Genomic DNA, 27992 nt, shown 5'->3' with positions numbered 1-27992 from the left:
CCTCCCTTACCTCTTCCGTCTCAGTGCCAGGGCAGGAGGCCTTGGAGCGACTTGGCCAGGGTCTGGGTTCAGCCCTCCTCCCCTCCCTTGCGACCCCAGCTTCCCCTTGGTGCCGACCCTGGCGGGCAGCCTCCCGCAGACCCCTCCGGGCTCCAGCAGCATGGCCTCAGGTGAGTGTCTGTGCCTATGATGGGGGGAGGGTCTCTGGAGTACATGGCCAGGGTGACAAGAGGGTGGGGGTCTCAGCCCAGCCCCCAGCCCTAGGGAAGGTGGCCGTCTCCTCCTGGGGCGGGTCTGGGAGAGCAGAGCCCGGGTGCGGAAAGACAAAAGTCAGAAGTCGCTCGGTCTCCTGGCCAGACCCCCCAGAGACGCCCCTGCTTCCTGGCCTCCCTGCCTTCCTAGAAGGTAGCGGATGCCGGCCAGTGGAATTTTCCCAAGACAGGCTCCTCCCCACTGGGTCGGGATTCTCAGTTCTACCCCATCCTCCCAGAGCGGGGCTACCCCTGGGGCTGGGAGTCTGAGGGAGAAGAGAAAAGGGGACTGTGTCCCAGAGGGGCTGGGTTTTCACGGAGTGTGTCTGCTCTGAGACAGATGTGTTCTGCGCTTGGGGGAGCTCGCGCTGGACTCCTGTTTATTAGGATTTTTTTCTCCTATGCTGGCTGGACCAGCTAGCGCGGACTTTGACTCCTTTGCCCCAGATCCCTTGCAAGGGGCAAGACCCCCCGCAGGGGTCAGTGGAGTGCCAGGGACTGGCCCTTCCCCATCTTGTTGGCTCACCTCCAACCCCTCAGGCCCAGCTACCATCAGTCGCGTCACTCCGGGGTCTGAGGAGGGACGGGAAGGGATAAGAGGCGGGGATGGCGGTCCCCCTCCCCGAGGTTGCCTAGACAACATCAGAAATCGTGGCCAGGGCCTCTTCCGCCTGCGGGGCTTCTGCTTCCTGCATCAGTCACTCCCGCTGGGGGCGGGGCAGAGGAAGGGGTTGGATGTGGCAGAGCCAGGCCCAGCTGGTGCGGCTCAGACTCCCCCCGCCATCGCCGCGGCGCGAGCCATGGCATCCAACCCATCTGGCCCCGGCAGTCCCAAGGCCAAATATCCCTTTAAGAAGCTGGCCAGCCTGCAGGCCTCCTCTGCAGTACCAGGTGAGTGAGTGTGTGCTTCGTAGCCTCAGCCACTGGCTCTCCCCCACCACCGCTGGCCCTGGCTACTGGTCCCATCAGAGGGGGTACCCCTTCTCCTGCACCCTCTCTGCGGTGGTGCCGCTTGTCCTCCATCCCAGGGACGGCCGGCTTGGGAGGTGGTGTGGAGAGGGCGGTGTGGTGGAGGGTGACAGGTTTCTATGCTCCGTGTCGCGGGTGCTGCCCTCTGTAATGAGGAGTGGGCGTGGGCGTAGGTGCAGCAAGAAGTGTGTTTGCACACGTGTCAGCATGTGGATGTGCTAAGACTGTTTGCATGTGGAGTGTGTGTGAATGGAGAGGGAGATGTGTGGGACTGACTGATTTGTGGGCCGGCCACACTGCTGACGGCTATGTCTTTCCCAGGCAGTCTCGGGCTGTCCTGTGGTTAGTGCCCTTCCGAGGACCCCAGATCTGGAATCCCCTTCCTTGGGGTCTGATGATAGGGCACGCTTGTTGCTCTCAGGCTTCTCAGGGCTGGGGACTCATCATTTGCTGTTTGCCCACTCCTGGTCTGTCTTGGGAGTGTCCTCAGAAGTATGGGGTGTTCTTGGGCCATGCCTGTTTGGGGGCTCAGGCTGGGGCCACTGCCTGCCGGTGTGTGCTCTGATACTCTTTGGTTTGGCTCCCATTCTGGTAGACATCTCTGCACCATTTGGAGCAGGCAGCGTGGAGTGGCTGTGACCATCTCCCTGAGGGCTAGACTGCCAGAGTGTGTGCTTGCTGAGGGCTATCTACCTGCCATCTGCTGCCCCCAGGTTTTGTGGCTAAGGAAGGACCACCCCCCATTTTGGGTACTCGGTCATGCCCGTCTTTTCTCCCCTCCCCTCAGCAGCTGTCTGTACCTATAGTCTGATCACCCAGCGCCTGTCTTTTCTTAGGCCATTGAAGATCCTGACCTGAGGTCAGCGCTGTCCTGAGGGTCTGTATTTTCTGTGTCCGGGTCTGGGCCATTGTACCCAGTTGTACCCTGTGCAGCTAGATCTGCACACCTTTGGGTGGTCACTCGGTGGGAGCATCTGATATTTATGGGTCAAAGCCTCGGGCACCTCTCTGCCTACTTAGGCAGTCTTGGCAGTGAGTGAGGGGCTCCTGGTCAGAGGGTAGGTAAGGTGGCAAGATTTTGGAGTTGATGGGAGCAGTCACTTCTGGCTTTTGGTGGACGTGTGTGTGTGTGTGTGTGTGTGTGTGTGTGTGTTGCAGGGGCACAGACTCAGAGGAAGGGACCAGCAGGCTGGCAGCTGGGTCTTCTAGGCCCACCTCTAGTGAACCCCAGCAGCAGCCCTGGGCAGGGGCCTGCAGCCTGGACGAATGGCTCTGGCTGCTGGAACCTTTCCTGGTCACCCCTGCGTTTCAGGGGGAGATCCGGGGCCACCCTGCTGAGGCAGGAAGTTATGATTCAACTCCTGATGACCTGATAAGGGACCCGCCCTGGAGGTCTGCTGTCAGCCTCCCCTGCAGGGGCTGGAAGTGGAGAGGAGTTGTGTAGGATCAAGGTTCTTGGGCAGGCAAGAACCTGAGCTCTGTCTTACACCCTGTGTGTGGAAACGGTGCCCATCTTTCTTTCCTCTTCCTGCTCTGCCCTCTTCCAAGTATGAGATAGTTTCACCCCCCATCTCCACCCCTGTCAAGTTCTGTTCTCTTTGCTGCCCTTCACTGCTTGCTTCTATTGGCCTGAAGTGGGCCTCAGAAGCTCTCACCCTCCCTAGTAGGTGGGAAATTGGGAGGTGTTGGAGGCCCCCAGGAGTTCATAATCGCAGATTATGGTGTTTTACAGAATACTTGCAGAGCCGTATCTCTTTGAGCCTTATGGCAGTTTGTGGCGAGGCAGGGCAGGACCCGCTTATCGCCCCGTTATTATAGGACCTGAAGCCTCCAGGAGGCAGAGACGTGCTAGTAAGTGGGAACAGAGTCAGACTCAAGTCCTCCAAATTCTAGTCCCTTATCTCCCACACTTCTCCTTCTGGACGGTTTGTCTCTAACGATATGCTTGAAACCATGGGGTTAGAGGTCTGGGCAGCCGTGAGCCAGCCCCCTGGGCAGCAGAGAAGCTCAGTAACTAGTCCCTACCTGGAGCGAGTCACTTCCCTTACTGCCACCCAACTTCTCTCTCAAGAAGAGGCTTTGTTTGTCCCAGGGAACCCCATAGTCAGGGGACCCAGGGGACCGTGGATTGCAAAACAAGGCCCCTGGGCAGAGGAAGCTGGCCTGGGGCTGTTGGGTTTGGAAATGAGAGCTGCTCACCCCCACTTCACTCCCCCCTACTCTTTGGCCAGGAGGACCCTACCCACTCACTATCCCCAAGGGTAGTGCATTTTATTTTATTTTTTTTTTATGTTTTATTTATTTCTAGGAGAGAGAGAGAGACAGCGTGAGCAGGGGAGGGTCAGAGAGAGAGGGAGTCACAGACTCTGAAACAGGCTCCAGGCTCTGAGCTGGCAGTCAGCACNGTGAGCAGGGGAGGGTCAGAGAGAGAGGGAGTCACAGACTCTGAAACAGGCTCCAGGCTCTGAGCTGGCAGTCAGCACAGAGCCCGACGCGGGGCTCGAACCCACGAACCGCGAGATCATGACCTAAGCTTAACCCACTAAGCCACCCAGGTGCCCCAAGGGTAGTGCATTTTAAGGAGGCTTGGCCCCTCCCAGCCAGACTGCCCAGCCCTTATCAGCCTACTTTGCTCCACCCCCTTGGGGGCTCCGCTTTAGGCTGGGCGCTGGTGCTGTAGAGGTTAAGGCCCTGTTCACTTCCTGGTTGGTTCCTCTTATTTCCCAACTCTGATGCTCCTTCCCTCGATTTCTGGCTCCCCTGGGCTTCCCTAGCCCCCTGCTCGCTGTCATCCTAGGGTCTCCCCTGCATGTTGCTGCACTTGGTACAGCCCATGCCGGCCCCTGAGCTGTCCTAGGGGACTGGCTACAGCTCCACTCAGCAAACAGGCCGGCAAGGGGCACAGGGCTGCTGGCCGGAGCTGCCTGAACTCTGCAGGTAGGACCCAGGCAGGCATGGGGAAGAGCAGGGGCTGGGCCCTGGATGTGGGGCAGGCACCTCCTCTTCCCTTTGTCCAGCCTTGGGGCCCAACTCTGGGGGGGTTGTGAAGTGGGTCTACAGACTTTAAAACATGCTACCTGGGCAGAGCCTCCAATTTGTCCCTAAGACGCGCTGGAGAGGGGAAAGGTCGGTGCTGGAAGGGAATATCCTTCGTGGCTGGCTGGGGGGAGAGTCCAGCTGGGTGTGGAGAGCTTCCTGGTGGGGAGGGTGGGGCTGCTGAGCCCAGGGAGGGTCCTTCGGGGTTGGCTGGGAGCTCAGGCGGCCCCTCTAGACTAGCAGCTTCAAGGCCTTTAGTGCCAGCCTCTTGCTGGTGCAGCTGAGGAGTTCTGTTCCCCATGTGGAGAGGCCCTGGCTTCTGATACTCCCGTCCCCAGGCCCTCCCTGGGGCCTCCGGCCCAGATCCTGGGGCCTCCGAGTGGCGCAGATGTTTGTGGCAGCTCCCTTTGGAGGGGCAGCCAGCAGTGGGAGGGGCAGGCTGGGGCCAGGCCACATCTTGGCAGCCCTGGGGTCCTGGGGGAGAAGGCAGGCCACTGGGGAGGAGGTAGGGTTACTGCTGCCAACCAGGTCCTCCACTTCCTCTCCTCCTCTTCCCTTAGGGTCTGGTCCCCAGTTCAGAGCTAAGTGGCAGCTGCGACTTGCCTGTGCTCTGTAGGTCTGGGTTGTCAGGTGCTGGCCCTGGGTTTCTGAGAGGAGGGTTGCTGGGGCCAGAGGCGGGTCTGATCCCGGCCTGCCTGGCCTGGCGGCTGTGGGCTGGGGATTGCTGGCGTGGTCACCAGGTCCTTAATGAGTCCCACACCAGTGTGTGTGTGTGTGTGTGTGTGTGTGTGTGTGTGTGTGTGTGTGTACACACGTGTGCCAGCCTGCCTGTAGGGGTCCCCTGCTCACCGAGGCAGCAGTTCCTAGCCCAGGATTCAGATTCTTATTCCTGGAGTGAGGGAATCCGCTTGCTCTAGGGGCAGACCCAGGACCCCCACTCCTGAGCCTGGGATGCGTGAAGGGCCCTGTGCTAGACTGTGAGGGTGAGGTCCTCTGGAGGCCACACGCAGGCCCCTTCCTCAGCCTCTGAGGGGGGACTGTCTACTTTCCAAGCCCAGGCCTCTCTCTGGGGCGGGCCTGGGGCCTGCAGGGGCCCAGCGCTTCTGGTGCGCACAGGCCCTGCCCTCCACCCTTTGACCCTGGCATCACTGTCTCCACAGAGGCTCGGGGTGGGCTGGGGGCCCCTCCGCTGCAGTCTGCCCGATCCCTGCCAGGCCCTGCCCCCTGCCTCAAGCACTTCCCACTCGACCTACGCACGTCTATGGATGGCAAATGCAAGGAGATCGCCGAGGTATCGCCTGGCACCTCCCCCTGTGTCCCTCCACCGCTGTCCCCGTGCCCTGTCTCTGCTCCCCACACCCCTCCATCTCAGCTGTCCCCTTACTTCACGCTTGGCTGTGCCCTGATCCCTAGCCTCTCCCAGGTACCTCCGGCTCCTGCTGCTCTCACCCCATCCCTAGACTCTGCAAGCGAGGGCCCAGCGGCCGAGGTCTAGGCCACACTGACCCTTCCTTCCCTCCCACCAGGAGCTGTTCAGCCGCTCCCTGGCTGAGAGCGAGCTCCGTAGTGCCCCATACGAGTTCCCTGAGGAGAGTCCTATTGAGCAGCTGGAGGAGCGGAGGCAGCGCCTGGAGAGGCAGATCAGCCAGGATGTCAAGTAAGCCCCCAGCCCCAGAGTTCAGCAGGCAGCCATGGACTGGCAGATTCAGACAGCTGCAGGGGTGCGGGGTGGGGCACAGCCCGCAGCCATTGTTGTGGGGGGACACCGCCAGGCAGCGGTGGGAGGGGACACAGCCTGACAGCTGCAGGGTTGAGGATAGGGGGCACAGAGTCCCTCCGTCTCTGCCCAGTGTCCCTCCGTCTCTGTTGGGACACTTTCAGAGCCTCGTCTCTGTCCCTCTCCCGTCCTGTCCTCCCGCTGGGGCCCACTAGGGAGCAGCATAGAGCAGTGGTGTGAAGCACAGGCTTTGGAGTCGGGCTGTTGAATTCTGGTTCTGTCTTCTGCCCACCAGAGTGGCGTAGAACATGCCGCTCAGCTTCTGGGTGTGCTTTCTCATATCTGATGCAGGGCAGGACAGCACAGTGCAGGGTTCTACAGCCCCACAAGGCCACGAGGAACAACACGTGCACAGCAGCCAGCACAGTGCAGGGACCGGAGAACAAGGGCCATCCGTCCCTTGTCACCTGCCTGACCTCTTGCCCTTCTCATTTCTAGGCTGGAGCCAGACATCCTGCTTCGGGCCAAGCAAGATTTCCTGAAGACAGACAGTGACGCAGACTTCCAGTGAGGAGGGCAGAAGGGGCGTGGGGGATGTGGGGATGTGGGGGGTGGGGAAGGGCTTTCCCGCCTCTGGCTCCAGCCCCTTCCCTTGTACTCTCTCCCTGTATGTAGGCTCTACAAGGAGCAGAGCGAGGGGCAAGGTGACCGGGGCCTGCGGGACCGAGATGTGGTGCTAGAGCGGGAATTTCAGCGGGTCACCATCTCCGGCGAGGAGAAGTGTGGGGTCAGTATGGGCAGGGCCTTGGGTCTCGCTCCCCTCAATTCCACAGGGCCCCATTGGCGGGCTCCCCCGGCTTGAGAACTGGGTGGGGCTAGCGTGGGCTTTTTTCTCATTTCAAAAGCTGGAGGGGCAAAGGGTCTGGCTGTTCGCTAGTCGATGTGCTGTTTCTGGGGTCAAGGCCTTGGGTAAGAGGTGAGGGTGGGCCTGGTGTGTGTCTGAGACCAAGGAGTGTGACCCAATGTCCTTGTCTCCAGGTGCCATTCACAGACCTGCTGGATGCAGCCAAGAGTGTGGTGCGGGCACTCTTTATCCGGGAGAAGTACATGGCCCTGTCCCTGCAGAGTTTCTGTCCCACCACCCGCCGGTACCTGCAGCAGCTGGCTGAGAAGCCCCTGGAGACACGGACCTATGAGCAGGGCCCCGACACGCCTGTGTCTGCTGGTGGGACCCCTCATCCCCGCCAGCTCCTTCTCTGGGTGCCCTGGTGTCCCAGGCTCCCTGAGCTTGGTGCCCAGGAACCTCCACCCTGCCTGCTTCTTCCCACCCAGGCTCATTCCAGCCTCTTGGTACTTGATGGGTGGAGGCAGGGGCAGGAGCTCTCGCCCTCTGTGGAGCTTCTGGGCTGGGCAGCGGATGGCCTGGAGGAGCCCTGGCCCTGACTCCACCTTCCCCACCCCTGCAGATGCCCCGGTGCACCCCCCTGCGCTGGAACAGCACCCGTATGAGCACTGTGAGCCGAGCACCATGCCTGGGGACCTGGGCTTGGGTCTGCGCATGGTACAGGGCGTGGTGCACGTCTACACCCACAAGGAAACTGATGATCAGTAAGTGGGCGTGGGGAGTGCTGGGGGGGTGGGGGGAAGCCCTGTGGGGGCTGCATTGGCTTGGGGGGTTCCGTGGGGCACGACATGCTCTCTCACCCAAGCTCTTGCTGCGTGTCAGTTGCTCAGAGATGGAGCTGCCGTACCCTGACCTGCAAGAATTTGTGGCAGATGTCAATGTGCTGATGGCCCTGATTATCAATGGCCCCATGTGAGTCTCTGCCTGTCTCAGACATTAGGCTCCCTTCCCATCTTGGGTTCTCCAGCCTCAGCCCTGCCCCAGACACCTGCCACCTTCTCTTACCCCTTCACAGTCACTGAGTGACTAGACTTTTCCTCCGTCTTTGGCCCCCGGGCATCTCAGTCCTGCACCCTCCCGCCTCCCCTCTCTGCCTCGTTACCCATGCCCTCCCCAGGGACCTCTCTGTGGCCTAGAGCCGCTGCCTTGTTCTCTTCCTGCCCAGAAAGTCCTTCTGCTATCGTCGGCTACAGTACCTGAGCTCCAAGTTCCAGATGCACGTGCTGCTCAACGAGATGAAGGAGCTGGCTGCGCAGAAGAAGGTGCCACACCGAGACTTCTACAATATCCGCAAGGTGGGCCCCCGCTCTGTGCCCAGCCCTGCACCCCTGCCCAGCCTCCCTTGCAGGGCCTGGACTCTCTCCAGAGTCCTCTACCAGCCCACGGCGCAGGCCCCAGGCTCTCCTGGCCTCGAGGGAACCCAGAAGCCCTGTTCCACCCCAGGTGGACACGCACATCCATGCCTCGTCCTGCATGAACCAGAAGCACCTGCTGCGCTTCATCAAACGGGCGATGAAGCGGCACCTGGAGGAGATCGTGCACGTGGAGCAGGGCCGCGAGCAGACGCTGCGGGAGGTCTTTCAGAGCATGAATCTCACTGCCTATGACCTGAGCGTGGACACGCTGGACATGCATGCGGTCTGTCCCGGTGGCACAGGGGCCAAGGGGCTGGGTCAGTGTGTGGACCAGGGGGCAGGGGTGACCTAGGCCCGCCTGTCTTCCCCAGGACAGAAACACCTTCCATCGCTTTGACAAGTTCAATGCCAAATACAATCCCATTGGGGAGTCTGTCCTCCGAGAGATCTTCATCAAAACGGACAACAGGGTCTCTGGAAAGTACTTTGCCCACATTATCAAGGTGAGGAGGAGTGGCTGCCAGGTCCCGCGTGGCAGGGGCGGCAGCAGCAGCCTTGAGCAGCCCTTCAGTGGCCCACGTGGGAGCCTGGTATCCGGGGGAGGCCAGTGAGGAGACTGGTAGGGGGCATGAAGACGTCCAGCTGAGCACACACGGTGGGTGCAGAGATAGGGGCGGTGGGAGCCTGAGTGTAATGGCCGCCCCGTGCGTGTCTCTCAGGAGGTGATGTCAGACCTGGAGGAGAGCAAATACCAGAACGCGGAGCTGCGACTCTCCATCTACGGGCGCTCAAGGGATGAGTGGGACAAGCTGGCCTGCTGGGCCGTGAGGCACAAAGTGCACTCCCCTAACGTGCGCTGGCTGGTGCAAGTGCCCCGCCTCTTGTGAGTGTCCCTGGGAGTGGGAGGGAACGTGGGGGGGCGGAATTCGAGGGGCCAGGGCCTGCCTTGGCCGACCCTCTCCCGTCCCGGCCAAGCCCTGTGAGCAGAAGAGAAACCCCCCGGTTCCACTCATGGTCTGCCCAGCCTGGCCCACCCAGTGTGGCTCAGAAGCGCTTCTTTGATGTCAGGCCGAGCCCTGATGCTCGCTGACCTGCACGTCCTGTGTGTGCATGTCCCACCTGCAGTGACGTGTACCGCACCAAGGGCCAGCTGGCCAACTTCCAGGAGATGCTGGAGAACATCTTCCTGCCACTGTTTGAGGCCACCGTGCACCCTGCCAGCCACCCCGAGCTGCACCTCTTCTTGGAGCACGTGAGGGGGCAGTGCGGGGCAGAGCGTGGGGAGGGGGGCTTGCTTTGGGTGCAGCTGCGGCTCTGGGCCTGACCCCAGGGTCCTGTGCCAGGTGGACGGCTTTGACAGTGTGGATGATGAGTCTAAGCCCGAAAATCACGTCTTCAACCTGGAGAGCCCTCTCCCCGAGGCCTGGGTGGAGGAGGACAACCCACCCTATGCCTACTACCTGTACTACACCTTTGCCAACATGGCCATGCTGAACCACCTGCGCAGGTGCATGCTCCACCGGTGTGGGGTCTCTACACACCCCCCCTCGGCTCCCCGCTCCCATCACCTCTCCCGCTGCTCTGGCCCGGGGCTGCCAGGGCCCTGCCCCTCCTCCTGCCCCAATTCCTGGACCCAGGGGCTCTTTCTGTGCCACCAGGGCTCCGTGGCTCACCGCTCAGAGCCAAGGACCTGGCCCTGGCCCCTTTTCCCAGGCCCACACAGTCACTGGGTGGGAGCGCAGGAGCCCAGGCTCGGGAGCTGATGTTCTCCTTGCGCCCCCAGGCAGAGGGGCTTCCACACGTTTGTGCTGAGGCCGCACTGTGGGGAAGCCGGGCCCATCCACCACCTGGTGTCGGCCTTCATGCTGGCGGAGAACATCTCTCACGGGCTGCTCCTGCGCAAGGTCAGCATGTGCATCCGCAGCGCCCCCTCCCAATTGCTCACCTTCCTTTCAACCCTTTGGGCCTCTTCAGCAGCTTATCTTCCTTCTCACCAAACCCCCAGTTTGGACTCTGCCTCATCCCTAGCCTCCACAGGGAGGCCCTAGCTTGGATTTGGGCTGTAAATGACCCTTCATACCTCCCCGTCTCCTGCTCCTGGGGCCTGTGTCCTCCAGGCCCAGGTGCCCTCCCCAGCCTTGAGGCCATCTGACAGGCCCCCTCACTGTTGCCCGTGCAGGCCCCAGTCCTGCAGTACCTGTATTACCTGGCCCAGATCGGCATCGCCATGTCCCCGCTCAGCAATAACAGCCTCTTCCTCAGCTACCACCGGAACCCACTACCTGAGTACCTGTCCCGTGGCCTCATGGTCTCGCTGTCCACTGATGATCCCCTGCAGTTCCACTTCACCAAGGTCAGGGCCCGGAGGGTGACCAGGCCAGCCATGGTTCTGGGAGGCAAAGGGCACCGCCCCCCCCAGCACCTGGGTCTCAGGGCTGGTGCTGCCCCCTGCTGGTGCAGTGTGCAACGGTCATGGCAAACCCCCGAGGTGGGGGTGGGGGGGGAATGGGGCGCCGGTACTGGCTGAGGGCAGGGGTGGGCAGGGACTGGGTGGCCGGCCCAGGGGCACCTGTCTGAGGGAAACGGGCCTGTGCAGGAGCCACTGATGGAGGAGTATAGCATCGCCACCCAGGTGTGGAAGCTCAGCTCCTGCGACATGTGTGAGCTGGCCCGCAACAGTGTGCTCATGAGCGGCTTCTCCCACAAGGTACCACAGCCACCTGCCTGCCACCTGGCGGCCACCCTCTCCTCTCCTTCTCTGCCTTGGGGAAAGTCCCAGGGGTGCTGGCCCGGGATGGTTCAGGGCCGGGGGCGGGCCCCTAAGAGCTGGCTGCAGGCCTTCCCGATCACCGTGCCCACTGCAGGTGAAGAGCCACTGGCTGGGACCCAACTATACGAAGGAGGGCCCCGAGGGCAACGACATCCGCCGTACTAACGTGCCGGACATCCGTGTGGGCTACCGCTACGAGACCTTGTGCCAGGAGCTGGCGCTCATCACGCAAGCTGTCCAGAGTGAGACCCTGGAGACCATCCCGGAGGAGGCTGGTGTCACCACAAGCCCGGGGCCTCAGTGAGCCCGGCCCACACAGGGGCCCCTGCGTCTCAGCACCTCGGCCACATTTCATCCTCAGACCCCTCCCACCCTGTTGCGTCTGCATGTGTCCGGTCTTTGTTGTTCTGTCCTGCATGTCTCCAGCCTGGCTCTGTCCCCGTGCCACCTCTGTGGCAGTAGTGCCCAGAATCGGCTTTGCCCTCGTCCGGGCCTGAAGGCCCAGCTCTGCGGGCCGCCCTGCCCATGTCCCTGTCCCAGGAACCTCTGCAGCCTGGCTGTCCTGTGGGCCTCTAAGTGTCCGCAGGGGCTAGCGACAGCTGAGGGGGGCTGGCCCCTCTAGCCCTGGGGGTCCTGCCTGGGCAGATTTTGTCTCGTGTATGTGGCTGGGGAGCAGTCCGGTGGGGCCGGGGCGTACCTGCTGGGGGTCTATGGGGCTCCAGCAGCGCCGCAGTGGGCAGGGTTGGGCCGAGAGCTCAGTCACAGCCCTGGCTGCCTGGACTCGGGCCTCACGTGCTGGAGCACCGCCTCCAGCAAGTCACTGCCTAGCAGCCTTCTTCGTCCTTCCCCCGGCCTACATGCCCCTGGGCGTCAGCTTCCTGTGCCTCTGTGGGGGGGGGGGGCAGCCGCCCTGTGTTGTATCTGGGGCCACTGCAGCTGGAGGGTCCTGAATCTGTCACCAGCCCTGGGGGTGGTATCCCCACTGTGGTCCCCAGAGCTTTGGCCAGACCTGAATCCACTTGGTCCCCTGTGTTGTGTTCTGGACTGGAGTCTTTGCTGTGAAATGCAGTGTTTCACACAATCCCATCTTTCCTAGTGCATGAGAAATAAAGATTATTTAAGTAATGAGGCAGGTGGGGTATCTGTTGGGGAGAGGGAGAGTCATGGTGGGGGTGGCTGAGGGTGGATCCAGGCGCCTTGTGGGTAGAGGTACAGGGAACCCTAAACGGGGGGCCTGGGCCTGGCTGATGTGTATTTGTGCACGTGGAAACTAACGAGGGAAGCTGGGTGGGAGGAGAGGCTCCCAGGGACCCTTCTGCCACCCCAGGCCCTCATCCAGCCTGCCCCCTCTGAAGTAGACACTTGGCCCCAGGTCCAGGGCATACCCCTCTTGTATCACTTTGGGGGGCTAGCGTCCTTTCCACCTCCTACTTCCTCACTTCCAGCCTTTCAGGATAGCCAGGTACATGTGGGAATATGTACTTCCAAGCAGACGTGAGGCCAGTGGTTCTCGAACTTGGGACACCAGGCTTTTGTGGGGAGCTTGTTTAAAATGCCATTTCCAGGGGCGCCTGGGTGGCTCAGTTGGTTAAGCGTCCGACTTTGGCTCAGTTCATGGTCTCACAGCTCATGAGTTCGAGCCTTACATCAGGGCTCTGTGCTGACAGCTCAGAGCCTGGAGCCTGCTTCGGATTCTGTGTCTCCCTCTCTCTTTTCCCCTCCCCCCCTCATGCTCTGCCTCTCTTTCAAAAATAAACATTAACTTTTTTTTTTAAATAAATAAATAAAATGCCATTTCCAGGTCCTACCCTCAGCGGTCCTGATTCGGTGGGTGGGGGGCATGGCACGGACCATGCAAGCTCCCTGGCACCTTCTCTTCTAAGGGTTGCAGCAAGCCTGTGCCTTCGGGATCCAGCCTTCCCCAGTTTGGCTTCAGTCCATGTTCAGTGCAGTCTCCAGACCACCCCCTGAGGCACAGAGGTTGCTGGAGTGGGTTGCCCAAGTGCAGGAGAAAAGCAGGATGTGCCCTGTGCTACGCAGGATCTTGGGTTGGGGACAGAGAAGCCTGTGGATGCTGTTGCTGCCAAGTAGGGAGATGGATGGGCTTGCGCTTCAGAAACAATTAGCCCGGGAACAGCGGGGGCGGGTGTAATTGAGGGCCTGGTGAGGGAGCAGGAGGCTGGCTGCCTCCCCTCCTGTCAGCTGGCTCTGCCCCAGCCCTGCCTCTCCTTCGGCAGACGTTGCATCTGCACCTCACCCAGTGCCTCTGAGCAGAACCTCTCTTGATGCCCCTGGCCCCTGAGGGCCGTTAGCCACCAGCCTTACTCCCAGCCAAGACAAGGGTCCTTCAGTCTCCAGAAGGCATCCTTTGCCAATTCATTTTAGCCATTTGTATATGGTGAAATCAAATGTACCACTCTGGCTGATTTCTGGTTCGGGAAAACAGGCTCAGGAGGTGCAAGTGGCCTGTGGCAGAACCTGGATTGGAAGCCAGGGAGCTCATGGTCTAGGGCTTCCCGACCCCACACTGGGCCTCGTCTACCCAAGGAACGATGCTTTTCCATATAACGAAATCCATTCCATTTTCTCACCCCTAGTATGTTCTGAGTGTGTGCTGAGGCCTAGCCCTAAGAATACTACCAATTAATTTTTTATTGAAAAATATTTTTTAATGTTTACTTATTATTTTGAGAGAGAGAGAGGGAGACACAGAGTCTGAAGCAGGCTCCAGGCTCTGAGACATCAGCACAGAGCCCAACATGGGGCTCAAACCCATGAACTGTGAGATCATGACCTGAGCCACAGTCAGACGGTTAACCGACTGAGCCACCCAGGCGGCCCAAGAATACTACCAGTTTAAAGAATTTCTCAGGAACTTCTTCAGTTTTTTAAAAAACAACTTGTTTCTGGTTTTTTGGTTTCTCAGAATTTTCTCTTTTTAAACATTTACCGAGACCAAGTAATTTTAAGACAGTAAGGCCTTAAGGTTTTCCCTATCTGAAAAGAAAATAATTTTCATTTAGAGAAATTTGAAAATAGAAAAATGGGAAGAAGAAAATCCATTCACAATCCACCAATTTCAACATATAGATCATCTGTATGTCTGTGATTTATTTATATATTTTAAATACAAATATATATTCCTTTAGGTTCTTTTCTAAAAAGACAGTTTTGGGTTTTTTATGTTAAATTTTTTTTTACTGTTTACTTATTTTTGAGAGAGAGACAGAGACAGAGCACAAGCAGGGGAGGTGCACAGAGAGAGAGAGAGGGAGACCCAGAATCCAAAGCAGGCTCCAGGCTCTGCGCTGTCAGCACAGAGCCCGACGCGGGGCTTGAACACACGAACCGTGAGCTCATGACCTGAGCTGAAGTTGGACGCTTAACTGACTGAGCCACCCAGGTGCCCCTAAAGAGACATTTTTGAATTGAGATCATAATATGTATAATTTTGTGTTCCTAAAATATTTTAACATAAGTTTACATTTTATTAAAATAGTCTTCATAAATACAGGCACACCTCAGGGATATGGTGGGTTGGATTCTAGACAACTGCGAGGGAATGAACATCACAGTAAAGTGAGTTGAATTAATTTTTGGTTTCCAAGTGCATATAAAAGTTATGTTTACACTATACTACAGTCTATTTAATAAAGTGTGCAAGAAGATTATATCTAAAAAACAGACAACACACCTTAATTTAAGAATATTGCTAAAAAATTTAACCATCATCTGAGCTGTCAGCAAGGCACCCCTTTTGCTGGTGGAAGGTCTTACCTGGATGTTGATGACTGCTGGCTGATCAGGGTGGTGGTTGCCGAAGTCTAGGCTGGCTGTGGCAATTCTTTTTCAAAAAATCTTTTATATTGTTTTAGTGTTTATTCATCTTTGAGAGAGAGGGTGAGCAGGAGAGGGGCAGAGAGAGAGGGAGACACAGAATCTGAAGCAGGCTGTCAGCACAGAGCCTGATGTGGGGCTTGAACTCACAAGCTGTGAGATCATGACCTGAGCTGAAGTCTGATGTCCAACCAACTGAGCCACCCAGGTGCCCCAGCATTGTCTTTAAAATAAGACAATGACATTGGCCCCATTGATTGACTCTTCCTTTCACAAACGATTTCTCTATACAAGTGATGCTCTTTGATAGCATTTTACCTACAGTGGAACTTTCAAAATTAGAGTCAATCCTCTCAAACCCTTCTACCACTCCATCAACTAAGTTTATGTGATATTCTAAATGCTTTGTTGTCATTTCAACAATCTAGCGTAATCTGCACCAGAAGCAGATTCTATCTCAAAAAAACCACTGTTGTGGGGCAGCGCCTGGGTGGCTCAGGTGGTTAAGCGTCCGATTTTGGCTCAGGTCATGATTTCATCATTCCCATGTTTGAGCCCCGCGTCGGGCTCTGTGCTGACAGCGCAGAGCCTGGAGCCTGTTTGGGATTCTTTGTCTCCCTCTCTTCCCCTCCCCCCCTCTCAAAAATAAATAAACATTAAAAAATGTTTAAAAAAGAAGAAACCTCCGTCTTTGTTCATCCATCAGAACAGTTCCTTGTCCATTGAAGTTTGATTGTGAGACTGCAGCCATTCAGCCCCATCTTCAGGTTCTACTTCGAATTCTAGGCATTTGCTGCTTCCACCCCATCCGCAGCTACTTCCTCCACTGAAGTCTTGAGCCCCTCAAAGTCATCCATGAGGGCTAGATTCAACTTCTTCCAAACGCTTATTAATGTTGATATTTTGACCTCATCCCATGAATCATGAATGTTCTTAATGGCGTTTAGAATAGTGAATCCTTTCCAGCAGTTTTTCAATTTACTTCCTCCAGATCCGATAGAGGAATCACTATTACGGTAGCTACAGCCTTACAAAGTGCATTTCTTAAATAATAAGACTTGAAAGTTGAAATGACTTGATCCATGGGCTGCAAAGCGCAAGTTGTGTTAGCAGGCGCGAAAGCAACATGAATCGCGTTGTCCATCTCCATCAGAGTTCTTGGACGACAAGGTGCATTGTCAGTGAGCAGTAATATTTTGAAAGGAATCTTTTTATTCCGTGCAGTAGATCTCAACAGTGGGCTTAAGATATTCAGTAAAGCATGTTGGAAACGGATGTGCTGTCACCCAGGCTTTGTTGTTGCATTGACAGAGTACAGGTAGAGTGGATTTAGCCTAATTCTTAAGGGCCCTAGGGCCTCTGGAATGTTACACGAGCACTGGCTTCCTCTTAAAGTCACCAGCTGCATTAGTCCCTAACTTCAGCTTAAGGGAATATTGTGGCTGGTTTGATCTTCCATCCAGACCACTCAAACTTCCTCCATGTATAAGGCTAGTTTGCTTTCTTATCATTCATGTGTTTGCTGTGGGAGCACTTTTAATTTCCTTCAAGAACCTTTCTTTGCAGGTACAACTTGCTTATAATAAGAAGCCTAACTTCTTGGCTTTTGACGCTAAGTTTAATCATTTCTAGCTTTTGACTGAAAGTGGGAGATGTATGACTCTTTCACATGAACACTTAGGGGCCATCGTAGGGTTGTTACTTGGCCTGATTTCAATATGGCTGTGTCTCGGGGAGCAGGGAGGCCTGAGGAGAGGGACAGAGATGGGACTGGCCGGTAGGTAGAGAGTTCAGAGGGCACACATTTATCGATTAGGTCTGCCATCTTATATGGGCATGGTTTGTGATGCTCCGAACAGTTACAATAGTAACATAAAAGATCACTGGTCACAGATAACCATGACAAATGTAACAATATTAATGAAAAAGTTTGAAAAATTGCAAAGAGGTACCAAAATGTGACACAGAGATATAAGTGAGTAAAAGCGTTTGGAAAAGTGGCACCGATATGTCCTAAGCAGAGTCACCGCAAACCTTCAGTTTGTAAAAAACGCAGTATCTGTAAAGTGCAATAAAGCAAGACACAATAAAATGAGACACGCCTATATACATTTTAATTACTGCACACTGTCCTATGGGAAACCTCACCAAAATTTACCATCATGACTCTTCTCTGTTTAAGAATGGCTATGGCCCAAACCATGAGAGACTCTTGAATGCTGACAAAAACTGAGGACTGATGGATGTGGGGGGGAGGAGGGATGGGCATGGAGGAGGGCACTTGTGGGGATGAGCACTGGGTGTTATGTGGAAACTAATTTGACAATAAACTATTTGTAAAAAAAAAAAAAAAAAAATGTCTATGGCCTAATGTCATGGCTACCTAACAGTGTTTGCCCTGGAGTCAGACGACCAGGGTTTGATTTTGGGCTCCACTGCTGTCCGGCTGTGTGACCTTAGGCAAACCACTTCCCCTCTCTGTGCCTCCAACTCCTCACCTAGTTCATGGGAATAATAATAGCACTGTCCTTGTGTGATTATTTTGGATTCATTCAGTCAATCCCATCTCTGGATATATACAAAACATTAAGTGCTCAGTAAATACTAGCTATTATTATCTTTACATGCTTTACAGATACTCCCCTGGTCTAGATGCCCATGAGTGAAATGACCAGGTCCAAGATGTGATTTTTAAATTTTTTTACTGCTTTTTGATAGAAATGAATGAAAGTGTGTAAACCAAGCTAAAAGTCTGTTCCTTGCCTTCTCCCTCCCTGACGCCTCCCATGTGGTCCTGCTGCCTGCTTTCCTTTTCTTGGAATCATCTCACGCCCCTCCTCGTGCCCTGCTTGGCAGGTGTGAGGGAGGCAGCCGTCCCTCCTCTGCTCCTTGCTCCGCAGTAATAGGGAGTCAGGGCATCTGCCCTTGTGTGTGGGGGGAAGGGGGGGCGGGAATGAGGCTGGGTAGCCAGGGCGATCTGAAACACAGGTCTGCTTTAGGGGTACCTGGCTGGCTCGGTCAGTAGAGCATGTGACCTTGATCTTGGGGTCATGAGTTGGAGCCCCACACTGGGTACAGAGCTTACTTCATAAAAAACAAAAACAAACAAAGCTGATGTGTTTTAAAAGGCCCCAAAACATTCACAAAACATTCACCTTCCCAGAGCCCCCTCCTGGGGCAGTTATGGAAAAGGGGGGGTGGGTCCTGGCTGTGCCCCCACATTGGGGGGTGGTAGTCTTTGGTTAGGGTGACAGTCATCCTAGCTTACAAACCCTGTATCAGAACATTTGCCCCATCCAAGTATTGCCTCATTTGTAAATTCCTTCTATGAAACTCCAATGAAACCTTAAGTAATAAATCACATTAACCCAACATTTGGCAAATCATTCTGTTTTGGGGATGAGAATAAAGATGCCCAGATTAGGTTGCCCTGGACAGGCAGGTATTATTATTATCTTTTGTAAGTAGGCTCCACGCTGGGTGTGGAGCTTGAACTCACAACCCTGAGATCAAGACCTGATCTGACATCAAGAGTCAGATGCTGAACTGACTGAGCTGCCCAGGTGCTCCGGGTTCTTGTAGCGGGCACGCCGAGCAGCCTGTGGGTATGGAGGCCAGGAACATTCCGACTGCCCTGGTTCTGTGAGCAAATCCACTCACCCTACCCAGGGGCCAGGGCAGGCTCTCAAAGGCCTGGGAAATGTCAGAGCCCTGAAAGCAAAGCTTTGGGGCAGGGGGGGAACCTGCAAACTACGAAACAGACCGTATCAAAATGGGTAAATGTTTAATCAAGTGCTTTCCGAAAGTAGCGTGTCAACTTTAATATCTGTTAAGTTTGGTATCCATACAAATGCCATTATATTTGAGAACAATTTGTAACTTGGATTCTTGGCAAGAGTTCCAGGATATGCAGAACGATTGAAGAGAAATCATAGCCAATAGTAAATTAAATGACTTACTCATAGTCAAGTAATTTCAGAAGCAAATTGGTAAAAGCCCTGTTACATTTCAAGCAGTGTTATCTTTGATGAGGGATGTGGGCGAGTTTTAATTGGCGGTGATGAGGGTGGGGCGTCTGAGAATCAGATGCTGTAAGAATCAGGGTCTGTAAGGGGCTGGAAATGGCCCTGGCCTGTACCTGCTCCTGGTCCAGGATCAGCCCAGCTTCTGCTCTAGGCTGGCGCTCTGGCCCTCCTGCCTCCCTAACTCAGCTGCACAGACTCGGGGCACCTGGTCCTGGCACAGGCAAGGCGTCTTCTGGAGATCCATGCAGGACCATATGTGGCTGGCATTTCTGTCTGCGTTGTGCAGGTGAGAGACTGCCCTGGGTTTGAAACCTGAGTGTCCCATTTATTAGCGGGGCAAGTCCCCAGTCCTCCCTGGCTTCCAAGACCTACAAAGGGGAGATAGGACCAACCGCTTCCCAGCTTTGTGTGCCCGCCGCGGGTTTCCCATGGTGGGGTAAATGCATACCGGGCTGGCACTGGGCTGAACTCTTCACCATTATGAATACATTTAACGCGACTAAGAGCTGCATCCCGGCTGTCATCACGGTGCTCCTCTTAGAGAAAACTGAGGGCCGAGGAGGTTGAGTAACGTATCCGAGGTGACCCTGCTGGCAGATAGCAGAGCTGAGATTTGAACCCAGAACCGCCTGTTAAGTCCTTGTTCCTTCCACTCTATGATGGTCCCTGGGGGTGGGCTGTGAGTGGCGCGTGTCTACGGGGCTGGGTCTCTGTAGGATTGGGTGCTCAGGGAAGGGATGGCGTCTGGCTCTGGGGGGGGCCGGTGGCAGAGGTTGGAGGCAGGGAGGCCAAGGAGGAGGCTCCTGTGGCATCCCAGGTGTGAGTGAAGAGGACCTGGGTGCTGGCAGTGGCGGTGGAGAGCAGCTTGTGCCGGGAGGCAGTCAGGACCAGTGGTTAATACAAGGGCGGCCGACCGGCTGGACAAAAGACTGAGATTGTGAATGCCCTGAGGTAGGCATGCACCCCGATTGCCACAGGCCACCCCCATTCCCTGTTGCCTTACACCTGGCCCAATCCACACACTCCCGGGGAGGTATCTGAGTTTGTGTTCCCTGGAATAAAATCACCATTTCGTGGTACAGCTCTTTCACTTCTCACCTGTGAGATCTTGGGTAAATTATATGAACTCTGAGCTTCAGTTCTCTCGTAAAATGGGGATACGAAGGTCTACTGAGTTGCTATTGAATGCCGAACACACAGCTCTCAGCAGAGTGGCCGGCACACAGAAGACCCTCAGAGCACCCGTGAAACTCACAAAGCCACACTGGAAACCAGTGGTCCATACTGGGGAAGGAGAAAATCATATATCGTGCCTGAGTTCAGCCCAGAGGACTAGGAGAATTATGGAGGTACCATTGGCAACTCCACTGGGCGGGGGGGGGTGGGGGGGTGGTGTCAGAGAAGGGTGGGCTAATTCCTTTTTGGAGAAAATAGCAACCACTTCACACTCTTATTGTGCTTTGTCATTTTCCGCATTTAATTTTTAACAACAGCCTTAGGAGGTGGACAGGGGTATGCTTACTCCTACCAGGAGACTAAAACTCTTCTGAAATAAGGTGGGTTCCAAACAAATATGTAAAGGTGTTCTATATCCATGGCGGATAATGGATATTATCCATTATCCTCACATCCCAGAGTCCGGAAAGGACATCTGCCTGGGAGAGAGGCTGGTGCTGAGGCAGAAGTAGGAAGAGGGGAGGAGGAAAGAGGGGAGACCGCTTTGCAGTATGGTCTCGGCCAGGGAAATATATTAGCAGACGTCAAGATGGAGATGGAGGTGGGGTTCATGAGGCAGCTGGGGGAGGCGGTCCTTCAGGTCACATGCTCGATCTGTCATGGCCCCGGAGGTGACCAGTCCACAGGAACTGACCTCCACTAACTCAGCTCGCACGAAATGGGCACCAGACCAGGCAAGCTACTTTTCAGCTTGTAACAGGGGACTCATAGTACCAAGCATAGGGTTTTTTCAAAGTCAGTGAGCAGTGGCTTGGTGAACAGTGAGTTGGAAGCAGGGTTTTGTACAGCCTCGCTGGCCCTGGGCCTCCTCCTCTGCACCCACGTGCCCCCGGACAGAGCACGTTAGCTTATAGAGTGCCTTTGTGTATTTAGAAAAAGATGCCCATCCCTTGGGTCAACACAGCCCCGTGCTGGGGAGAACAGATTGGTGAGCAGAGAACAGCCTACTTTGGCTCCCTGATCACTCAGGGGCTCTTATCAGCGGGAGGACTTAGGCGGCAGCCTGGCTCCAAGGTCCCTGGGTACCTGCAGCCTGAGGCTGTATGAGTGGCTGTATTACCACTGATGCCACTGGCTCTTGCACCTGCTCTTGGAGGACGTCCCACAGCTGCGTCCCGAAGTCCCCAGCAGCGTCCTGCAGCAGCTTATAAATCCGATGAAGCTACAGTCACCGCTGCTCCACCCCAATGCTGCCTTGTAGCTGAACACGGCTCAGGGCCCACGGAGGTGTCCGGGTGCCTCAGTGCTGCTAAGGGGGTGCACATATCGTGCTGAGGCTTCCCTGGGGTCAGGGGCTTTTCCTGTTTGGGGCGCTGGAGTCCCCACTGTGAATGATCCAGGTGCGTGGCTCTTATCTCTCCCCCTCTGCCACATCCTGTCCCAGTGCACCAGCTACCTTTCAAAGCTGCTTGGGCACATGGGTCATGCACAAACCCAGGGCTGATGCTCACCCGAATGTCACCTTTGTGTGAGTTAGGAAAAGGTGGGCCCTCTGGGCAGTCATGACCCCGATAGTTCACAGAACTGCTGGTATCTTTGGATAAGGAAAGAGTGTCCCTCCCTCCAGGTGGTCGTGGCCCTTCAGGCTTCTTGCTGAACTTGCTCCTGAACTGGAGGCCCGCTGCAGTGTCTGACTTGTCCACAGGGTGGCGGTATGGACACCTCTGTGAGACCAGCTTTGGCTTCTGCCTGCAGGTTCCGGCTCTGGGGCTGGGCTGGGGCACTCTCTCCAGGCACCCATATCCACTAATTCATGCAGTGGGCACCTGTGTCCCCCCAGTCCAGTAGACAGGCTGGCTCACGTATAAATTCCCTCAGTGAGAGCTATGGCTTAGGCTAAGCCAGGACTCCCGTAGGAGAGCCGCCCAGGGGCCAACTGATGTGCACATGCTTTCTTCTGGACAAGGCTGGAGAGATGCACATTCTGGCCCTTTGGTTGCGCTGTTCTAGATCCAGCTCCATTCTGTCCCCTATGGGTGCTCAGGAAATAGCACTGGCAGGGAGTTTGGGGGCCTGAATTTAGCTATCAAGGATAATAACAATGGCTAACATTTATTAAGCACTTACCATAGGCCTGGTGTGATCTCATTTAATCCTTAGACCAGCCCTATGAAGTAGGCACTATTATTATTGCCATTCACAGGGAAAGAAACAAAGGCACAGAGAGGTCCAGTAATCTTCCCACGGTCACACAGGTAGTAAGTGGTGGATCCGGGATGTGGCACAATGCTCTACCTGTTGTGCCTACCCTCCTTCCATTGGGTTCTGTGAATGAAGTGGCCAAGGGGCCCGTCATGGCTGGGCAGGATGGGGGCTGATCCCTCAGACACTAAGGGAAAGGCTGGCCTGTGTTCTGGGCCTTACCAGATCCACTCATAGATTTCCACGTGGGATATCCTGATTGTGCTGGCAGCTCTGGGCCCCGGTCAACAACCCCTGCTCTCTGGGGCAGCCCTGGCTCTGTGACCCAGTCAGTTAATTATTTGCCCCCATTTTCTGTGTCAAATCTGCCAAGACCACACCTCATCCCCTGAACTCCCTGTGAATGTCCCCCTTACATGCCTCTGTCAGTCCCTGGTGCTTTTCCTTCATTTCCTTACAGCCTCCTGGCTCCTGAGCAGGGTTTTTTTCCCGCTAGGGACTATTTGTTTCCCTGTGGCTATGACAGATATAGTTCTAAGTGCAATCCTCTTCCCAGACTTAGAGAAAGAAGAATGCCTTCCACTCACCCCTGCTTTCACTCAGAGAGAAACAACTATCATTGCTTACCCCAAAACGCGGTCAGGAAAGGATGGCCTTTTCAGTGACTGGTGCTGGGTCACCTGGCTGTGCATATGGAAATAGTGCCAGCTCTAACCTCACACCATATACGAAAGTCAATTCCATATGTCTTGAAGGTCTGCTTCTGGAGGAAAATATAAAAGAACATCTTGATGACCATGGAATACAAAGCTTTCTTAGACAGGATACCAAAGGCACTAAGCATGATGGGGAAAAATGATCAATTAGATTCTATTAAGGATAAGAAATTCTATGTATCAAAAACCACAGAATGAGAGTGGGTAATAAAAGGCTAGTATGTGGAATAAAGAACTCCAAATCAGTAAGGGAAAGACAGAGAACAGAAAATAAACAGAAGTGGGGTGCCTGGATGGCTCAGTTGGTTAAGCGGCTAACTTCGGATCAGGTCATTATTTTGCGGTTGACGAGTTTGGTCTCCACTTCGGGCTCTGTGCTGATGGCTCAGAGCCTGGAGCCTGCTTCAGATTCTGTCTGTCTGTCTGTCTGTCTCTCTGTCCTTTCCCTGCTCATTCTCTGTCATTCTCTCAAAAAAAAAAAAAAAACCACATAAAAAATTTTTATTAAAAAAAAAAAGAAAATAAACAGAAGGCCTGGTTAGGCATTTCACACAAGAGGATATCTAAATGACCAATATATACACAAAGAGGGGCTCATTTTTATTTGCCATGGAAGATGGAAGAAGCCAGACACTAAAGAGTATGTGCTACATAGTCCCATCTACGTAAGCCTCAAGGCAAAACTTATCCATGAAAGTCAGACTAGTAGGGCGCCTGGGTGGCTCGGTCGGTTGAGTGTCTGACTTCGGCTCAGGTCATGATCTTGTGGTCAGTGAGTTCCAGCCCTCCACTGCGCTCTCTGCTGTCAGTGCAGAGCCGGCTTCAGATCCTCTGTCTCCTTCTCTCTCTGCCGCTCCCCTGCTCATGCTCTCTCTCAAAAATACATAAAACATTAAAAAAAATTTTTTTAAGTCGGTTAGTACTTACTCTTGGGTTGGTACAAATGTGGGGGGATGTTTAGGGGGTATTGATAATCTTCTGTTTTTATCTGAGTTTTCTTATTCAGAGAGTTGAATTTGTGAGAATACATCAAATTGTAGACTTAACGTCGGTACTTCATACTCTAATAAGTAGTTAAAAACCAAAATCATGGGGAGAGGTCAGGGTGGGACTAGCCCACAGACGAGACCCGGCGAGCTGGCGATCCAAATCCGGGCGTTCTTATGCACACGACCACGGCAGGGCCTGCAGAGGTGACGTGGGCTCTGTCTGCGGTATGAAGATGGGAGACTCAGTGGAGGCCCTCTGAACTGGAAGGGGTTTGCCTCAACCTGGAACTCGCCTTCATGCAGGGGATAGAGGAGATCTGCCCCTCCTTTTGCAGAGCCAGGGTGGCTCTGGCTCGGATTGCGGGAGCCGGCAGCAGTGTGGGCCAGAGGACAGGGACACGCTGCTGGACATCTGTTTCTCTGCCTCCAAACTACAGGCTTTGGAGTTGCCACTCTTACCTGCTCTACCCACACACTGCCATGCTATTATTTTCTTAACAGTTTTCTTTTTTTTTTTTAATTTTAAATATTTTTATTTTTGAGAGAAAGAGACAGAATGCGAGCAGGGGAGGGGCAGAGAAAGAGGGAGACACGAAATCTGAAGCAGGCTCCAGGCTCTCTGTCCAGAGAGCCCAACGTGGGGCTTGAACCCACAGACGGTGAGATCATGACTTGAGCCGAAGACCTGAGCCAAAGTTGGATGCTTAACCGACTGAGCCACCAACTGTCCCTTAACAATTTTCTTTAAATCTTCAGTTAATTCACTTTTAAAAATCAGCATCAGTACAAGTTCACAACCACTAGGATGGGTATAATTAAAAAACAAAACCAAACCAAACAAAGATACGGGAAAAATAACAAGTGTCAGCAAGGCCATGGACACATTGAAACCCTCATGCACTGCAGTGGGAATGTAAAATGGTGTAGCCACTGTGGGAAATGGTGTGACGGTTCCTCAAAAAGTGAAACAGAATTACCATCTGACCCAGCAATCCCGCCCCAGGGACACATGCCAGGACTTGAGAACTGGTACTCAAATACATACATGCAAAGCATGTTCAGAGCAGTGCTGTTTACAACAGCCCAAAAGTGAAAATAGCCCAACAGATGAATGCATAGACAAAATGCCTTCTATCCCTACGACGGAATATTTTTCAGCCACAAAAAGGAATGGAGTACTGACCCAGGCCTGAACCTCAAAAGCATGACGCGAAGAGCCAGGAGCCAGACACAAGAGGTCGGATGTGACCGCATTTACCGTGCAATACCCAGAATACTTAAAACCAAAGAGACAAAATGCAGATCGCCAGTTGCCAGGGGGTGGAGGAAGGGGGATCATGGCGAAGGAGTCACTGCTTAATGGGCGCGGGGTTCCTTTTGGGGTGACAAAGCTGTTTTGGAACTAGAGGTGGTGGTGGCGCAAACACTGAATGTAGGGATTGCCACTGAAGCGCTCACTTTAAAACGTTTCATTGCGTGTTATGTGGATTTCACGTCGGTAGAAAAAGGTGAGGAGAAACACGGCCACGGTTTTCTTACTGGTGCACAAATAATACTGTTCACCGCGTGGGAGACGGTAGGGAGTGACAGTACGTGCAAAGTGGCCGGCCTTCAGCTCTTCAGTAAAGGGCAGCCATTGTCCCCTGAGAGCCACTTACTAGGGATGCCCCAGGGACGCCTCAGTCTCCTGCAACGCCGCGGGTGGGGGATGGGGATGAGGCTTACCTACCTGAACAAAGAACCTGAAAAACCCAAAGAGCAGCAGTTTCGAGGTGGCGCCCAGTGGCCGGTCCCAGTAGTGCGGACACGGGCGTCTCCCTCCCTGGGTCCGAGCTGCGCGAACGAGCCTCCCAAGAGCCGCCCAGGGCTCTGTGCGAGGCCTAGAGGCTTCTGGGGCCGCAGGGCCAAACCGGGGGCGGGCGGTGCTGCACGGTCGGCCACTGAGGGGCGCTGCTGGGGCTGCCCTTCCCAGGAATGGGCCGAGGACTTAGGCTTTACAGAGCACAAGTTACTTAAACTTGCACCCTCCCGGTACCCGTGCAGCCTGCTAAACAAGGGATGTGTCGGGGTTCCCCAGCCTTCTCACGTTGTTTACCCGAAGCCAGACGATGCCTCTTAGATTCCTCTTCTGTGCTTCTCTAGCCTGCGCCCCCTCCAGAGTAAAGAGGTTACTGCACCTTCCTTGGTGAAGGCGGTGCGCGCAGAGCGGAGAGCAGACAGTTCACCCCCACCTACAGCACCCACCGCCTTTCCTCTGCCTCCAGGGCCCGGCCAGTGTGAGAAGCCTCCGCCCCAGCGGCTGGTGGGCCGGACCTGGTCTCCCAGATGAAGGTTCGGGGACCTGGGACTCCCAAGTGTGCCTTGACCTCCATACCACTAAGGCGCAGCCTCTCCTTCCTTCCCAGCTGCTTCTGCACGAGCCCGCATGACCTCTCCTCAGGCGGTGTTCAGCCAGGCTACAGTCTGCCTGGAATCCGTTTGCCCAGTGAGACCCCAGCTCTCGCGGCCCCTCCTCTGGACAGGTCCTCAATCCCGGACCCTCCAGCAGGGACAGAGCCTCCTGAACCACAGCACCAGCACCAGCACCTGCGCTGCCTGGAGATCCCTGCTTCTCCCCTGCTCCAGGTCCGACCTCCTGATGCAGGTGAGGCCGTCTTCCGTCTCCTGGGGCCAAGCTTATAACTGGGTTTGTGCTCCTGCCGGATCAGGCTCCTGCCCGATATGGCTCACCGCCTTCCCCACCTGGCCCCACCCTTTCTCTGCATGCTTTGTATTTCGTACTCCACCGAATCTTCTCAGGTTATCCGCAAGCCCTGAGATTTAATACAAGGGGCCTCTTGGCAACTCAATGCCATTTTGACCCCGGTGCACTGTTCTGAAGTTTGCTGCACATTCTTTCTGGCCTATGGTCTCTCTCTGGCATATCTGTTGTGTTTACACCACTCGAAGTGTTGATAAGATCTACATTACACTGAAGTATCCTGGCCTTGCGAAGTGGAGTTTCTTGCAGATAATGAATACAAAGGACACAAAGCCATCTAAGAAACGTCCACTGTGCTTGGCGTGTGAGGGCCCCTTGCTTACTTGCCAAGTTTATCTGACGTCAGCTCTGGGTTTGCAAACAGTCTTGGCTTGTTGCTGGATCCTCCAATCTTGTGTGCTCACCCCGCAGCCTTTTGTAGGCAGTGTGGTGCCCTGTGGGGAGCCAGACCTTGGGGTTGACTGAGTCAAATGTACCTCAGTGACTGGGTGTCCTCGGGCAGGTTACTTAATTTCTCTGAGCCTCAGTTTCCTCACCTATAAAATGGGGGAAGAAATATGTTGTTCAAAGAGATGTTTTGAGAATTCAGTGAGAAAGTATATGCAGTAGACGTGTAATAGGCGCTCAATAAATATGGCTGGGATCATTAGTAAACACACACAGGATCCTTCTTTATTTTTTAAAAAATTTATTTATTTATTTATTTTACTTTATTTTTAAAAAATGTACATCCAAGTTAGTTAACATATCGTACAATAATGATTTCAAGAGTAGAATCCAGGGTAGAAGGAACTTACCTAAACACCATAAAAGCCATCTATGAGAAGTCCTCAGCTAACATCATCCTCAACGGGAAAAAACTGAGATCTCCACTCTCACCACTGTTGTTTAACATAGTGCTGGAAGTCCTAGCATCAGCCGCCAGACAACAAAAGGAAATCAAAGGCATCAGAATTGGCAAAGAAGAAGTCAAACTCTCACTTTTTGCAGACAACATGATACTCTATATAGAAAACCCAACAGACTCCACCAGAAGCCTACTAGAACTGATCCAGGAATTCAGCCAAGTTGCAGGGTACAAAATCAACGTATAGAAATCGGTTGCATTTTTATACACCAATGATGAAGCAACAGAAAGAGAAATCAAGAAACTGATCCCATTCACAATTGCACAAAAAACCATAAAATACCTCGGAATAAACCTAACCAAGGATACAAGAGATCTGTATGATGAAAACTATAGAAAACTTATGAAGGAAATTGAAGAAGACACAAAGAAATGGA

General features: G+C 54.4%; 1 protein-coding gene across 4 annotated transcripts; it reads left to right on the top strand.

Moving 5' to 3' along the window:
* The first annotated feature begins 72 nt into the window (after nt 1-72).
* Nucleotides 73-12131, top strand: AMPD2 (adenosine monophosphate deaminase 2). 4 transcript variants are annotated; one of them, XM_039251101.1, is made up of 18 exons: nt 73-170; nt 5417-5547; nt 5783-5913; nt 6472-6540; nt 6649-6760; nt 7012-7198; nt 7440-7581; nt 7700-7789; nt 8043-8172; nt 8321-8515; nt 8604-8735; nt 8952-9115; nt 9358-9484; nt 9576-9739; nt 10016-10136; nt 10412-10585; nt 10829-10939; nt 11097-12131. In XM_039251101.1, exons 1-18 carry the CDS (start codon nt 161-163, stop codon nt 11304-11306), a joined length of 2400 nt encoding a protein of 799 aa, XP_039107032.1. In that variant the 5' UTR covers nt 73-160; the 3' UTR covers nt 11307-12131. The 4 variants fall into 4 exon arrangements, with proteins under 4 accessions (XP_039107032.1, XP_039107031.1, XP_039107034.1 ...); XM_039251100.1 differs by lacking the exon at nt 73-170 and adding an exon at nt 431-1142; XM_039251102.1 differs by lacking the exon at nt 73-170 and adding an exon at nt 4021-4157.
* The last annotated feature ends 15861 nt before the right edge of the window (nt 12132-27992 follow it).

The sequence above is a fragment of the Hyaena hyaena genome, unplaced genomic scaffold, assembly GCF_003009895.1.
Source record: "Hyaena hyaena isolate Hyena2069 unplaced genomic scaffold, ASM300989v1 scaffold_390, whole genome shotgun sequence".
Lineage (NCBI taxonomy): Eukaryota > Metazoa > Chordata > Mammalia > Carnivora > Hyaenidae > Hyaena > Hyaena hyaena.
The sequence above is the reverse complement of the archived record's forward strand: the minus strand, read 5'-3'. Positions and strand labels throughout refer to the sequence as shown.

Bases quoted from the DNA above. Each gene is read 5' to 3' on its own strand.
- AMPD2 (XM_039251100.1), top strand. From the start codon at position 653: ATGCTGGCTGGACCAGCTAGCGCGGACTTTGACTCCTTTGCCCCAGAT. The intron at 1,143-5,416 runs GTGAGTGAGTGT...CTGTCTCCACAG, and splicing joins GGCCTCCTCTGCAGTACCAG to AGGCTCGGGGTGGGCTGGGG. The intron at 8,516-8,603 runs GTCTGTCCCGGT...TGTCTTCCCCAG, and splicing joins ACACGCTGGACATGCATGCG to GACAGAAACACCTTCCATCG.